This window comes from Glycine soja, chromosome 5 (genome assembly GCF_004193775.1).
Source record: "Glycine soja cultivar W05 chromosome 5, ASM419377v2, whole genome shotgun sequence".
In the NCBI taxonomy this organism is placed as follows: Eukaryota; Viridiplantae; Streptophyta; class Magnoliopsida; order Fabales; family Fabaceae; genus Glycine; species Glycine soja.
Window position 1 is genome coordinate 1,514,860 of NC_041006.1, and position 12,891 is coordinate 1,527,750.

Below are 12,891 nucleotides of genomic sequence, written 5' to 3' on the forward strand. Positions count from 1 at the left end.
TTTTCCATTTAGATGCATAGGAATTCGTGCAATCAAGGTTTTAACCGCTAAGAAAGCATGCACTTATTTGCCTTATGCAAAATTATTTGAAGTGTGTTTTAAAAAGTTGAAACTAATGACTAAAGACTGTTTCAAAAACGGACCCTTTCTAACTTAGACTTTCTCAAACCTCAATTGTAGTCATATGTTCAACGACCCAAAAAAAATAAAATTGAGCCAACAAAGTACATTAAATTTATAATTATTCATGTGGAACCTCATGCTACAACCATTCTTTTTGTCATCAAAACTTAATCTTAATTCTTACGAAACAGTAACCATAACCATAGCCCTTGAACCCTTATCATGACTAACTAAACTTGTATATTCACCCAAGTCAACCCAGCCACACTCCACACATGACACATATCAACACAACATCGCACCACACTATGAATCAATTTAAAAAAAATGGACATTTAAAAATGAATCTAGGCAAAATTGAAATTGAATCAAACATGTCCTGTAGCTCTCTCAGAAGGACACAGGACTCCTTTATTATATCACAGGCCTCATAAACAGAGAAATGCTTGGAGTTAATGCTAATGTGAGGTTTAAGCTTGAAGCCGTAGTATGATCTTCGAGCTGGTACAGGAGTTTGTTGTAGCAAATAGTATTATGCTACTTGACATTATCAATGCTAATATGCTATGCAGGACACCACATGTGAATGAACTGCTAGCTAGTAGCTAGCTACTAGGTTCCAGCATTAATATTCGTCAGTGCATCATTCAAATCATCGACGTGCTTTGAGGACGAAGTCGCTTTCCATTTGGATTTGGAAAGGGCATAATCTCCAAAGAAATCGGCATTTAAATAAGATGCAATAATATATATGTACTATTTCCTTAGCATGCCCGCGATTTTTGAAAATGTTTGATACACAAACCTTGGTGGCGTGGAGGATAGATTCCATTGTAGGGCCCTCTCTTCACAATTAGTAGTAACTTGAGTTTTTTAAACATATATGAAATAAGTTTTGATTCTTAGTTATATGAAAACAAAAACATTTATAAGCAGAGGAATTAGTCTCATATTGCCGGCTGAAAAAATATATTAGACCACCCTAGATCTAAAAAAGATAGATTCTGATATTGGGCTGTCTCCCCATAAAGGAAATATAAGTTCAAACACCCTCTTGATAAGTATGCATTTTACTGTTTTAAAATTTTACATAATTGTGTCGTGTAAATTTTTACGTTAGCTTATTTTTTATAAATATTTATATGATTTTTTTATATAAATTACATGTATGTTTCACTTAATACATTTTTTTTAAGTATTTAATACAATTATATATTCTAGACTTGACCTAATTAACTTAAAATAATTTTACGTCAGTTAATTTTTATCTTGGATGGTTCATACCATTTTTTCAATGTATTTCACACCATTAAGACAAGAAAGAATGTATAAAAAGTGGATTAATTAAGAAAATAAACCACTCTTTAGAATGAGTATTCAATTTTGTAATATAAAGGATTTTTTTAAGTATAAATTTAGAAAGATGGGATAATGTTTGAAGGAAAATTCTTTATTAATTATCTGATAACATAATTTATAATTGTCTAAGTGAAGCTTAAATCTATGTACAAAACTTTGTATCTCTCTTCTCAATCAACACCTTAAAATTATATACAAGTTGTTTCAAAACTTAATCATTTTAAATAAATAAAATTAATTATTTGAATTGGTTAAAATACTCTCACACTTATTCATTTGAAAACCAACAATTAAAAATTATGATAAAATCCAATATAGATGAAAAGAATTTAAAAGTTGATTGTAATCTCAATTATTATTTTTTAATCAATGTTTCTCATTATTCTTTATCTTCTAAAGCACATCGTTTTATCTAAGAGGATCATATTTTTTTTTTCTATTACAAATTTTATAATAGCTTGACTTTATCCAAAACTTGACATGATTTATCCAGAATTATACTCTCTCTCGACTTATATAATTTTTTTTTTACGTTGAAGTTAAGTATAAATAAATTAAATATAACTAATTTTGTGGTATCATTCCTAAAATATTTTTTATTTAATTTTAATTTTATTTTTTAATATTTTTTTTATTCATGATTATAAGTTTCAATAAAAAATATTTTAAAAATAATCTAATTTTTACTTTAAACTAAAAAAATTAAATAATATTAATTAATTTTTTAATTAGTATAAAATTAATTATTTTTCTCATATGAGTCGAGAGGGATTACTGTTTTAATCTCTAGAACCTCGTTTAGCATTACCTTCTCAGACAACAAGCAAATTTCTGGCACCCTTTTCCCTCCCACGTTTTGCCGCGGTGAAGCGGCAAACTCACGGAAATGTCACGCACTCGCATTAGCATCCACCGCTTCCGCCACCATCATCATCATTTGCACTTACTCGCTCCCAATTCCAATGCCCTCAACAATATCTCACGCGCGCACCACTCTCCTTCCACTTCCACCTTCTTCTTTATTCTTCATCTCCCCCCAAACAAGACTTAGTCGATGGCGAAGAGCACTATCCCACTGGAGACTGGAAAAAGTTCACTGCCAACCTCACAATCAAGTTGCACGGCCAGGTTTCTCCTTCTCTCTTTTAACTTCTCACTCACGTTAATTTCTTGTATCGGCAAATGTTAGTTGTTGTTAGTGAGATGATTCGAACCTACGATCTCTGTCTCCTCTTTTCAACTTCTTTCTCTTCCGTTCAACCACCAAGTCAATCTTATAATTCTCTTATCACTCACGCTGTTGTCACCTGCGTGACTAGTTGTTCACTATCTTGCATATTTCTTCGCTTTAGATATCGGATCAGCTCAAGAGTAGGTTCTCTCCGGGATTATCTCTGCCTCAAATCTGTGATAATTTCTTCAAGGCAGCTTATGATCCTCGAATATCCGGCATCTATCTCCATATTGATGTTTTAAATTGTGGTTGGGCAAAGGTCGAAGAAATTCGAAGGCATATCTTGAATTTCAGAAATTCAGGTGCGTCAAATTACTGCTCTGCTGGAAAAAAAAAAAAAAAAAAGAATGCAGGAACAAGTATTGTTAAAATGTAACTTTTTTTTAAATGTTACTTTCCGTTTTTAAAATCTTGTTTTATATACTAGGGTCTCGTGAACTGGTTACAGAGATGTAATGATTCGCCAATTTATTTATTTTTTTAATCATGTATCCATTAAGAGAAAATTCAAGAAAATTATTTATTTGTTAAATACGATTTTTTTTTTATTTTTTATAAGATATTAAAGTGGCAAGTAGGTAGCGCTGTTGCCTGAATCAGTATGTTTTCTTTTCTCCCAAAGAACACTGATATATGTGGTTTACTGAGGCTGTGAAGCAACTGAAGTTTATATACATTAAGATTCGGCTGGGTAAATAACTTAATTAAGGGCATGTTTGGATAATTTCTTCTGAAAGCACCTCTAGCATGAAAAAATAAGAAGAAAAAAATAAAATGAACTTTTGTATAAGCTAAAATTATTCTATGCATAAGCTAATTTGTAAAAGTTTTCTCATATAACTTCTCTAACATGTTTTTTAACTTATGTTAGCTTATGAAGAAACTCATTTCATTTTTTTCTTCTTATTTTTCTTCACTTAGAAGTGCTTTTGATAAACTTATCCAAGCAGGTCCTAAGTGCTTATTTGATAAGCTCTTATCACATTAGAACTTATGCCATAAATTTGACCTTGAATTTTATTGGACTAAGCTGACAAGATCTTATGTTGATAAATTACACCAAAAAACTTATTGAAATAAGTTAAGAAGAACTTATGATAGTCATAGGCTATTTTTATAAGCTTAATTATACTCACTATAAGCTCTTCCAAGTGCCCCCTAAATTTGATGATTCTCGGTACTAAATATATACAAAGCTATGAATCATCTAATATTCCGATCTATAAGTTCTGATATTTTCTACTTATGAACCGCTTTGATAGTTGATGGTGCTTGTAGGAAAATTTGTTGTGGCTTATGTCCCTTAATGTCGAGAAAAAGAATATTATATTGCTTACCCCTCCAAGTGCTTATTTTTCTTTGTTTGGATTGACTGTTCGAGCCCCATTTCTCAGAGGTAAGCTGATTCTGGTGCACCCTATAAAGTAATAAATAAAATAAAACTTATGGCATGCTAATTGTTCATGCTTTTTATGTTATTGAAAAATTGTTTTCTACCCTCCTGTCCATCTTGTAGATATTGGTAGGGGACTTATTGCTAAATCCTTATAAATTTAGGGCATTTTTAATATAAGGAATTTTTTCCGGTTTTTTTATTTCTTGTTTTTGCTTTTAGTTACAAAAATACCACTTTTTTTCCAAACATTTGTATGAGAAATAGTGGAAGAGAAATAAGCATACAATTTCATATACAAATCTTTATACTAGAAAAAGTGAAAATAAGGCAACATTTTTATAATTAAAAGTGCAAATAGAAAACACTTTCTCAAATCACATAGACCCTTGTTCTTTGATTACTATAGTTAGCCTAAAACTATTTTTTTTTTCATTTGTTAATTCTCTTATGTGTTCTAGAGAATCTTGGAATTGAACCAGAAGTGGAAAGGATTGGCAAATACAAAAGTGTTGGAGATCAGCTTACCCGTAAAACCATGTCTGAAGATCATCATGAGATGTTTACTGCATTGCTTGATAATATCTATACAAATTGGCTGGACAAAGTCTCTTCTGCTAGAGGTGCAATGCAAGTGTATTTAAAGACCTACTCGAATCTTGAATCAATAAATTAACTTCTGGATTTCTGCAAATTTTATACAGGAAAGAAAAGAGAAGATATTGAGAACTTCATAAATAAAGGTGTCTATCAAGTAGAGAGACTTAAAGAAGAGGGTTTCATATCAGACATAATCTATGATGACAAGGTACATGATGTACACTGGTATCAATAACTAGCTTTTGTGGTGTGGTTCTCCTAAGGTTCTATCAATTGGTATCAGAGCATTCCACCATGTCTCAGTTGCTAATGAGCGGCATGGGTGGTGTGCTGCCACTGCAATATATTATTTACTATATGGCTTCTTGTTTTCCAACAGATTTATAATGTGAATAGATACTTTTTTATAAATTAAAATATGCCAAACAACTCACATTAACCATACACTTATATTTTCTTTTCTCAAATGCAGAAAATACTCTGGAGTTAGGAAATCAACTCTTGGACTATCAGGTGGCAAAGAATTAATAGCCATCATCCGAGCTTCAGGGAGTATTCGTCGTATCCAGAGTCCTTTAAGTGCCCGTAGCTCTGGTATAATTGGAGAGAAGCTAATTGGGAAGATACGCAAAGTTAGAGGTACACACAATCTTATAAACTCACCTTCTTTAAATCGGCACATAATTAGTGGAATTTTTTGGGGCTATTTACTTTTAGTGTGGCAGTTTTCATTAGTGTAACATCATAGTTATCTTGATTTGATTAGAATTACATTATTTAACTATTGTCATGACACTATAACAAATTGCAACGCCTTTCAAAAAAAAAAAACTATAAGAAATTGCAACAATAACCTCACCCCACCAAATGAGATCAGTTACATGAAATCACATGACATCATTCAACTTGATCAATAACCAAAATCTCATGGATATTATTTTGAGGGATTTAATAATTTAATGTCTTTTTTGTTTCCCTTATCCATGCAATCTACTCTATTCATCGGTGCCTCCGATGACCTTCTTTGCACATGCCCAAACCATCTTAATTGATTTCCTGTCATTTTTTCCCTTAACATGTGTCATGTAAAAAAAAATTGTATACAATCATTCTGTATATCTTGTTCTTTCGCATGTGCTCATACTTCACTCTTAAGATACTCATTTTTACTACTCCCACTTTTTTCTCTTGTTGTCCTTTTAAAGTTCAATATTTACTACCATAAAGTATAATTGATCCAATCATATAACATAATGATAAAATTTCCCTTTGATCTTGGTAGATACTTTTCGGCCACAAACAATCCCTTTTGTTTTTCTTTTTTCAATCACTTGGCTTGTATCTTGACATCATTAATTTTTCAAACCTTTTTTGTAATTGTGATCTCAGATACTTAAACATAGAAACCTGTGGTATCAGGTATGGCATCTCTAAATTTTATTTCTGTTGGAAATATTTTGTAAAATAAAAATATAGAAATATTGGAACTTACAGAGAAAATGAAGATATTAAAATTGAAGGAATATAGCCATTGAAATTCATAAAATGAGAATATCTATGTATAGGCTCACAACCAATTTGAAATTCCTAAAAAAATCTAATCTGCCATCAGATTTATTTGAAATTTAAATTTACTAACTGAAACCAAACATAAAAGATAAAATCTGCAAAGATAACAAAAACACTATCTAAAACTTATTCTAAATTCAAAATTCAAATAAGGAAATTTCTCATAACTCCAGCACTCCTTGAGATTTGCCATGGAAATGCTAAGCTTTAGCTCCATGAACTTTAAACTTAATATCGGAAGCGCTTTAGTCATCGTCTCAACAAGTTGTCCATCAATTTCTTGGCCTAAATCACTGTCATTCTAGCAATTTAATTTAACTCATTTCTATCCTAATACCTTGTCTAATTTTCAGCATTATTGCACCCTGTAAGGCCTCAAAACACTCATTTTTGTTTCTTACCTTTTACATTGGACACTTCCATTCCATAACATGGATAACGTTGGATTTCATTGTTCATCTATGATGCTGTGTGCCAAACCTGAACCTTTTTGGCAATGTTATTATGCTTTATTCTTTTTGGTTATTATATTTGTGTCATAATTTTGGAGGTCACATTGAGCCTTCTTTTTCTCCTCAGAGTCAAATAAATACAGGGCTGCTATTATCTGAATTGACAGTCCAGGAGGGGATGCTCTTGCTTCTGATTTGCAAGTGCTGGTAAATTCCCCACTGTTCAAAATGCAGTCTGTTAAAATGACATACAAAAAATGGTTGGTTGGATGCATTTAAGAAAGATCTATACCAAAGCAATAATACTTGGTAAAAACTTGTACTGCTTTGATTTTTTCCTTTAGAACTTCTTTGGGATGCTACTTTTAGATTGGAGAGGAGTTATTAGTGCTTTAATGATCTAGTTAAATTTGAAAAACTTATGTGATCTTTGTCATGAAATTATGATGCTAAGTGCAAGTATTTTGTTGAGTTCGCTTGTTTAAGTATAAAGTTTTTTTGTCATGATCTTCTGGATGTGGAGAGAAATCAGGCTTCTGGCTGCCTCAAAACCAGTCATTGCTTCAATGTCTGATGTGGCAGCAAGTGGAGGGTACTACATGGCAATGGGAGCAGGAGTTATTGTTGCAGAAAGTCTTACCTCAACTGGTTCAATTGGAGTGGTCACAGGTGAACCTGGGTGTATGGATGATTAAACTGCTAATATAAATTAAGATTTATTACAAACCGAGATACACAGTATGTTTGACAACTGATATAGATGATCTCTCTGTGTTTCAAACCTAATTGATATTTTGTTCAATATAGGAAACTCTTGGTGGTTTAGATACACAAGATATCACTAGATAACCTTACTGATTGTTCTGATTTGTAGCTATTTTTCCCTTTACTGAAATTTCTCCAAATCTACTTAACTTAACTGGTCTTGAAAATTAACTTAAATAAAAGAAGAGTAGATATGCATGAATTTACATATTTCTGGTTTCTGTTAACTTTCCATGACCAGGATATAATATAGCATAGTATAAGTTGTGTCAATATAATTTATAGCATTTTATGATGAAGAAAAATATAGCAGTTTGAAATTTAAATGGTAATTAAATGCAACCAAAGGAAATTATGGCTGAAAAGAAAGTATTCATTTGAGCTCTGAGATAATGAGGGAAGACATTGTAATTTCATAAACAATCAGCTCCCCAGATATTGTCCTTGCCTCCTTGGGTTTTGTAATCTTTTAGTTTGATGGTATAGCACTATAACATATATTTTTGTAGGAAAATTTAACCTTGGGAAACTTTCTGAGAAGATTGGCTTCAACAAAGAAATCATATCAAAGGGTAGATATGCTGAGCTCCATGCAGCTGAACAGCGTTCTTTAAGGTAATGGAATTTGTTAACGTTCAGTTATAAAGTTCTAGTGGAGCTGGAGAGAATATTAACCAGTGCACCGTACCATCTGATATCTAACTGTGAGGCACTGTCTGTTTGCGAATGGAAAACACAAAGTATCTGTCTGAATAATCTCCAGTTCAGTTCTAATAAGCTGATTATGAAATTCCATTTTTGCGGCAGTATTTGAATCCAGCTAAAATCCTTTTCATTTAGACCAGTTTTGGATTTCAATATATATTTCTCATTCTTTGAATTCAGTTATTAGGGAAGTTCCTTAATCAATTAGAGAGTTTGATGGACAATGGATAAAACCTGGCTCAGATTCCACATCTATCAGTTGATACTGGTATCAATTATAGTTTTCCCTTTTCATAATCCCTGAAAAGAGCATCAAGGTATCCCTAAAAGCATGAGCAGAACCAGAGCAATGACTTACGGGTGCAGATAGTCTAAATTTATGATACAAAACATGTAGAGATGCTTTTCAATGACTTGCAGTTGCCCACGTTGTCATCAGTGCAGTTTTGTGCCCGTCTTAAAGTTTTTTAATCTTGGCAAGCGGATTATGGCAAAAGAAGAGAAATGCATGGAACATTCTTGTTGCCTTTATCCTCTACGTTCTGTTATGTGAGAAATAGAGGGGAAATAGAGAGGCACTAAAGATCACCCTAAGCAGGCCCAGGGCTTGCTTGCAGTGTAGGAATATAATTTTTCTAATGCTGGTGATGATTTTAATCTAAGAGTTATTTTTATATAGCCTGTTTGTCTTTAATGTCTTCCTTTTGCTGTCATTTATGCACTAATCTTTTACTTTTGATTGATTTGAGGGTTCGTACTCATAATCATCCTCTCTCTCTCTCTGCTACTGACTAGATGAAGCAGAGCTATTTTCCAAGTCTGCGCAGCATGCTTATAAACAATTTCAAGATAAGGCAGCTTTGTCCAAATCTATGACTGTATGTTTTAAATTCAATAATCTATTTTTCATGCCTTCTGTTCAACCTCTTTGTAAATCCAAGTTACAGACAGTTGCTGTTCTGTTGCAAGGTAGACAAGATGGAAGAGGTTGCACAAGGAAGGGTTAGGACTCGTAAGGACACAGCTTCTCACGGTTTGGTTGATGCTATTGGTGGCCTTTCTCGAGCTGTTGCCATAGCAAAATTGAAGGCCAATATACCGCAGACAGGTCGGTTTGATAATACCTTTATTTTAAGATTGTGTATGCTTATATACCTGAAGACAATTATTTTGGTAATCATGCTTGAGCTATGCCAGGTTAATGTTGTGGAGCTCTCGAGACCAAGCCCTTCTCTGCCCGAGATTTTAAGTGGTCTTGGTAATTCTCTCACTGGAGTAGACAGAACTTTAAATGAATTACTACAGGACTTGACGTTTTCCCATGGAGTCCAAGCACGAATGGAATCATGTTTGAGAAATTGGAAGGATATCCATATGCCAACCCCATTTTGGCATTGGTAAAAGATTATCTTAGTTTCCTGTAGTTATTTATAAACTTTTCCTTCTATTTGTGTTTTTCATTGTATAATGATGCATGCAATCCGCTGAAAACACATACCCATGTGTGAATATCTCATTCCACTTCCTCCCGCACAATGGGAACTATGTTGTGTGTATAATTTTGGAGAAAATTTAATTCCAAAAAACAAATAAAGATATGTTGATTTACTCGAATTAAATTTTGCGAAGATGTTTTCAGATGCTAAAGTTGTTGAAACTTTAGGTTTGTATTTGGAAAAGAAAAGAGAGAAATGACTGAAAATAAATTGTGGTAATTGTGATAAATAATTCCTTAACCTAGTAGTAAGTTCGCAAGCATAAGAACTTTTTTTTTATACAGATGAAAATAAAAACAATAAGGAACTATCTATTCATGGTGAAGAAAACACCAAGAGCATCTGCCATAAGAGATGTAGATAAGTTGGACGGCGCATTCCCCAAAATCACCAAATGAGAATCTTCAGATGCACCTGTCTTTGCAAGGGAGTTAGCACAGCTATTAGCTTCACGAAGAGTGTGAGAAAAATGGAGCTGCCATTGAAGGGTGATTAAGCTTTGAATTTTCAGGACAATTGGGTAGTAGGGGTGAGAACGAACCACAGCATCCGCGATGAATTGAAGTGGAGTAGTAGTGGAGTCAGACTCACAATGAAGATTCCGAATGCCCTCTAACCAAGCAAGACTAAGACCAGATAAATTGCTTGAAGTTCAGCATTGGTATTTGTCGAAATGCCACAAGAACCATAGTAACCAACAACCCAACGACCATGATTATCGCGAATGAGACCTCCAAATCCTGATTTTCCCAGCTTTAAGGAACTTCATAGCTCCTTGATGGAGTCCAAGCACGGATGGACGATATCGTGCTTGAGAAATTGGAAGGATATTCATATGACAACCCCATTTTGGCATCGATAAAAAGATTACTTTAGTTCCCTGTAGTTGTTAGTTAACTTATTTATAAAGTTTTCCTTGTTTGTGTGTTTTTTTTTTTTTTTGTTTCTAAGAAAATTTAGCGAAGGTGTTTGGATCATCTGCCGCGGTACTGTCTCTACAGCAATTATCTTACTCATTAATTTTGGCATCTAATGGTTATTAAAATAGAATATAAAAAAGTATATTAGTATTTGTTATTATGAACGGTTGAGATGTTGTGGAGGCTGTAAGGCTGCAAAAGTCATGTTCTTATATATCTCTTTTTATATCTTGAACTTGATACTACTGGTACCGATTATATATATAATTTCGATCTTATTTGTCAATTGAAAAAAAAAACAAAAAAAAATAACTAGGGCATGTTTCTCGGCTCTTGGTTTAAATAGCACTTACAAAAAGATATTTATAAATCTCCTACTAATAAGATTTTCAAATTGGAACGTTGAAATTCAATACAATACATATGTGTGAACCAACCATATGGGCCATTTGGTTGAGATTTGTGTTATTGGATGAGATTTGTGTGAACCAACCATATGGGTCATTTGGTGTAATACAATACAATATTCAATCCCCATCGCCCTAAAACTTTTGATGACATACAACATCTTGACAGATCCATGTAAAGATGAATATCTTTTATGAACAATGTTAGAGTGATTTTCTCCTTTAGCATGGTGGTGTATGAAGCTGAAACAGATTCTAGACATTGAGAGACAAAGAGGAATCTCAGAAGATCACATAAGAAAACTAGTTTATATTGTGATTATTCACCGTCCTATGGAGCAAGGACAACTTTGATCTAGAAATGAAGCTCAAATGTAAGGAACTTTTGAAGCATATCCCTTAGAAGAAAACTATCAAAACCAGCTGGCAAGACATCTCTGTTAAGTTAACAATTACTCATACAGACCTTTGGATCCAAATCTATCAAGTTCATCCCAAAGGCCAAGGGATAGTTATCCTAGTGATAGGATAATACTTCAGAATACTAATGAAGGTCAAATTCGAACAGAGATTCATGTCCGAGAACCTGAGTTTTGAAAGGTAGAAGATTTGGTTGATGACTATTCTGCATTAGGACAAGACTAGGAAGACTACAATGCTCAATTGATGGAGAAATTGTTACACAAAAAGCGATATCCTTATCATCACCCAGTGTACGGAAGTCTCACTAGGTCAGAGGTACAACATTACAACTTGTCATTATCCACCAAATTCACACTAGTGACTGCTGAAGAAATCTTGTATAAAGGTGTGCTCTAGAGAGAGTAATCTTCAACATAATCATATCCTCGCCATTGTGTTCCACGTGTCAGTCGTTTAGAAGTTGTCTTATCTTGAGTCTACTCAGCCTTATCTTATCTTTGATAAAGTAGATTCTATATTATCTCTTGTTGTAATAATCTTATCCTTTCCCAGATACGACTTTGTATGTTAGTGTTCATTCCCATAAAGGGGATAAGTTTGTATGTTGAGGCACACAGAATCAAATAATACTCTCTTCTTACTAAAATGACTTTTTTTCTAAACATCTCTGAAACTCTGAGTTATATAATGATTATCATTTGAAACTCTCACCAGCTAGCATGCTCTACACTCGTCTCTTTGGAGGATCTTTTGTATCAGAACGTATAATATTGATATCAATTGATTGGTGGGTTATCCCTGTAGTCTGTAAATATCTTGCATCAAAGTTATCCTGTGAGATGCTTAATGCCTTGGATATGACTCAACAGCATAATGGATATACGGAGATAATAGATATTTCTAAACCATCAAGGGGGCAATTCAACCCAGTGGTCCTCATCAAATTAGAACTCTATATCATAGCTTTAATATTTCTAGTAAAATGGATGTGAAAATAGAAGCATACACGTATCTTTTGAAGTAAATTCAAACACATTAATAGAGGTATACTAGGCGTGAATCTTACGTGTCAAAAATACAATCCCATAAACTTTTATTTTAATAAATAATTTCAATTTTTGTTATTATTTATATCAAAAAGTCGTAAACCTCTGCTCAAATTGCCTGCATATCCCCCATCTCTTCTGAAAGGCTTTCTAGACATTTTATCTGCCGGACGAGTCCTAATTTTTGGACGCGAAGATTGTGAACATATTTTCATTAAAAATTCACGTTTAATGCATTAAATAGTAACTGTTACCAGAACAGTGTATCTTCTATCAAACTGTAAACCATGCCTTCGCATCCAAGAACACCAAATAAAGTTTAGTTATTTCATACTCTGACAGTGTACTATAACTTCATCTTTTCCCTTCTTTTGGTTGAAGAGAGGTAAAGTTTGTATA

The 12,891-nt window shown here is 33.2% G+C and overlaps 2 protein-coding genes across 3 annotated transcripts; both read left to right on the forward strand.

Moving 5' to 3' along the window:
- The first annotated feature begins 565 nt into the window (after positions 1–565).
- Positions 566–7,278, forward strand: LOC114413774 (serine protease SPPA, chloroplastic-like). The gene is made up of 7 exons (XM_028378318.1): positions 566–610; positions 2,389–2,610; positions 2,835–3,018; positions 4,571–4,732; positions 4,814–4,917; positions 5,182–6,937; positions 7,254–7,278. Exons 1-6 carry the CDS (start codon positions 566–568, stop codon positions 5,197–5,199), a joined length of 735 nt encoding a protein of 244 aa, XP_028234119.1. The 3' UTR covers positions 5,200–6,937; positions 7,254–7,278.
- LOC114411769 (serine protease SPPA, chloroplastic-like) lies at positions 6,944–9,815 on the forward strand. 2 transcript variants are annotated; one of them, XM_028375455.1, is made up of 5 exons: positions 6,944–7,399; positions 8,005–8,110; positions 8,991–9,078; positions 9,170–9,308; positions 9,398–9,815. In XM_028375455.1, the coding sequence occupies exons 1-5, from the start codon at positions 7,234–7,236 to the stop codon at positions 9,400–9,402; spliced, it is 504 nt and encodes a 167-aa protein (XP_028231256.1). In that variant the 5' UTR covers positions 6,944–7,233; the 3' UTR covers positions 9,403–9,815. The 2 variants fall into 2 exon arrangements, with proteins under 2 accessions (XP_028231256.1, XP_028231257.1); XM_028375456.1 differs by lacking the exon at positions 9,398–9,815 and having other exon boundaries at positions 9,174–9,302.
- The last annotated feature ends 3,076 nt before the right edge of the window (positions 9,816–12,891 follow it).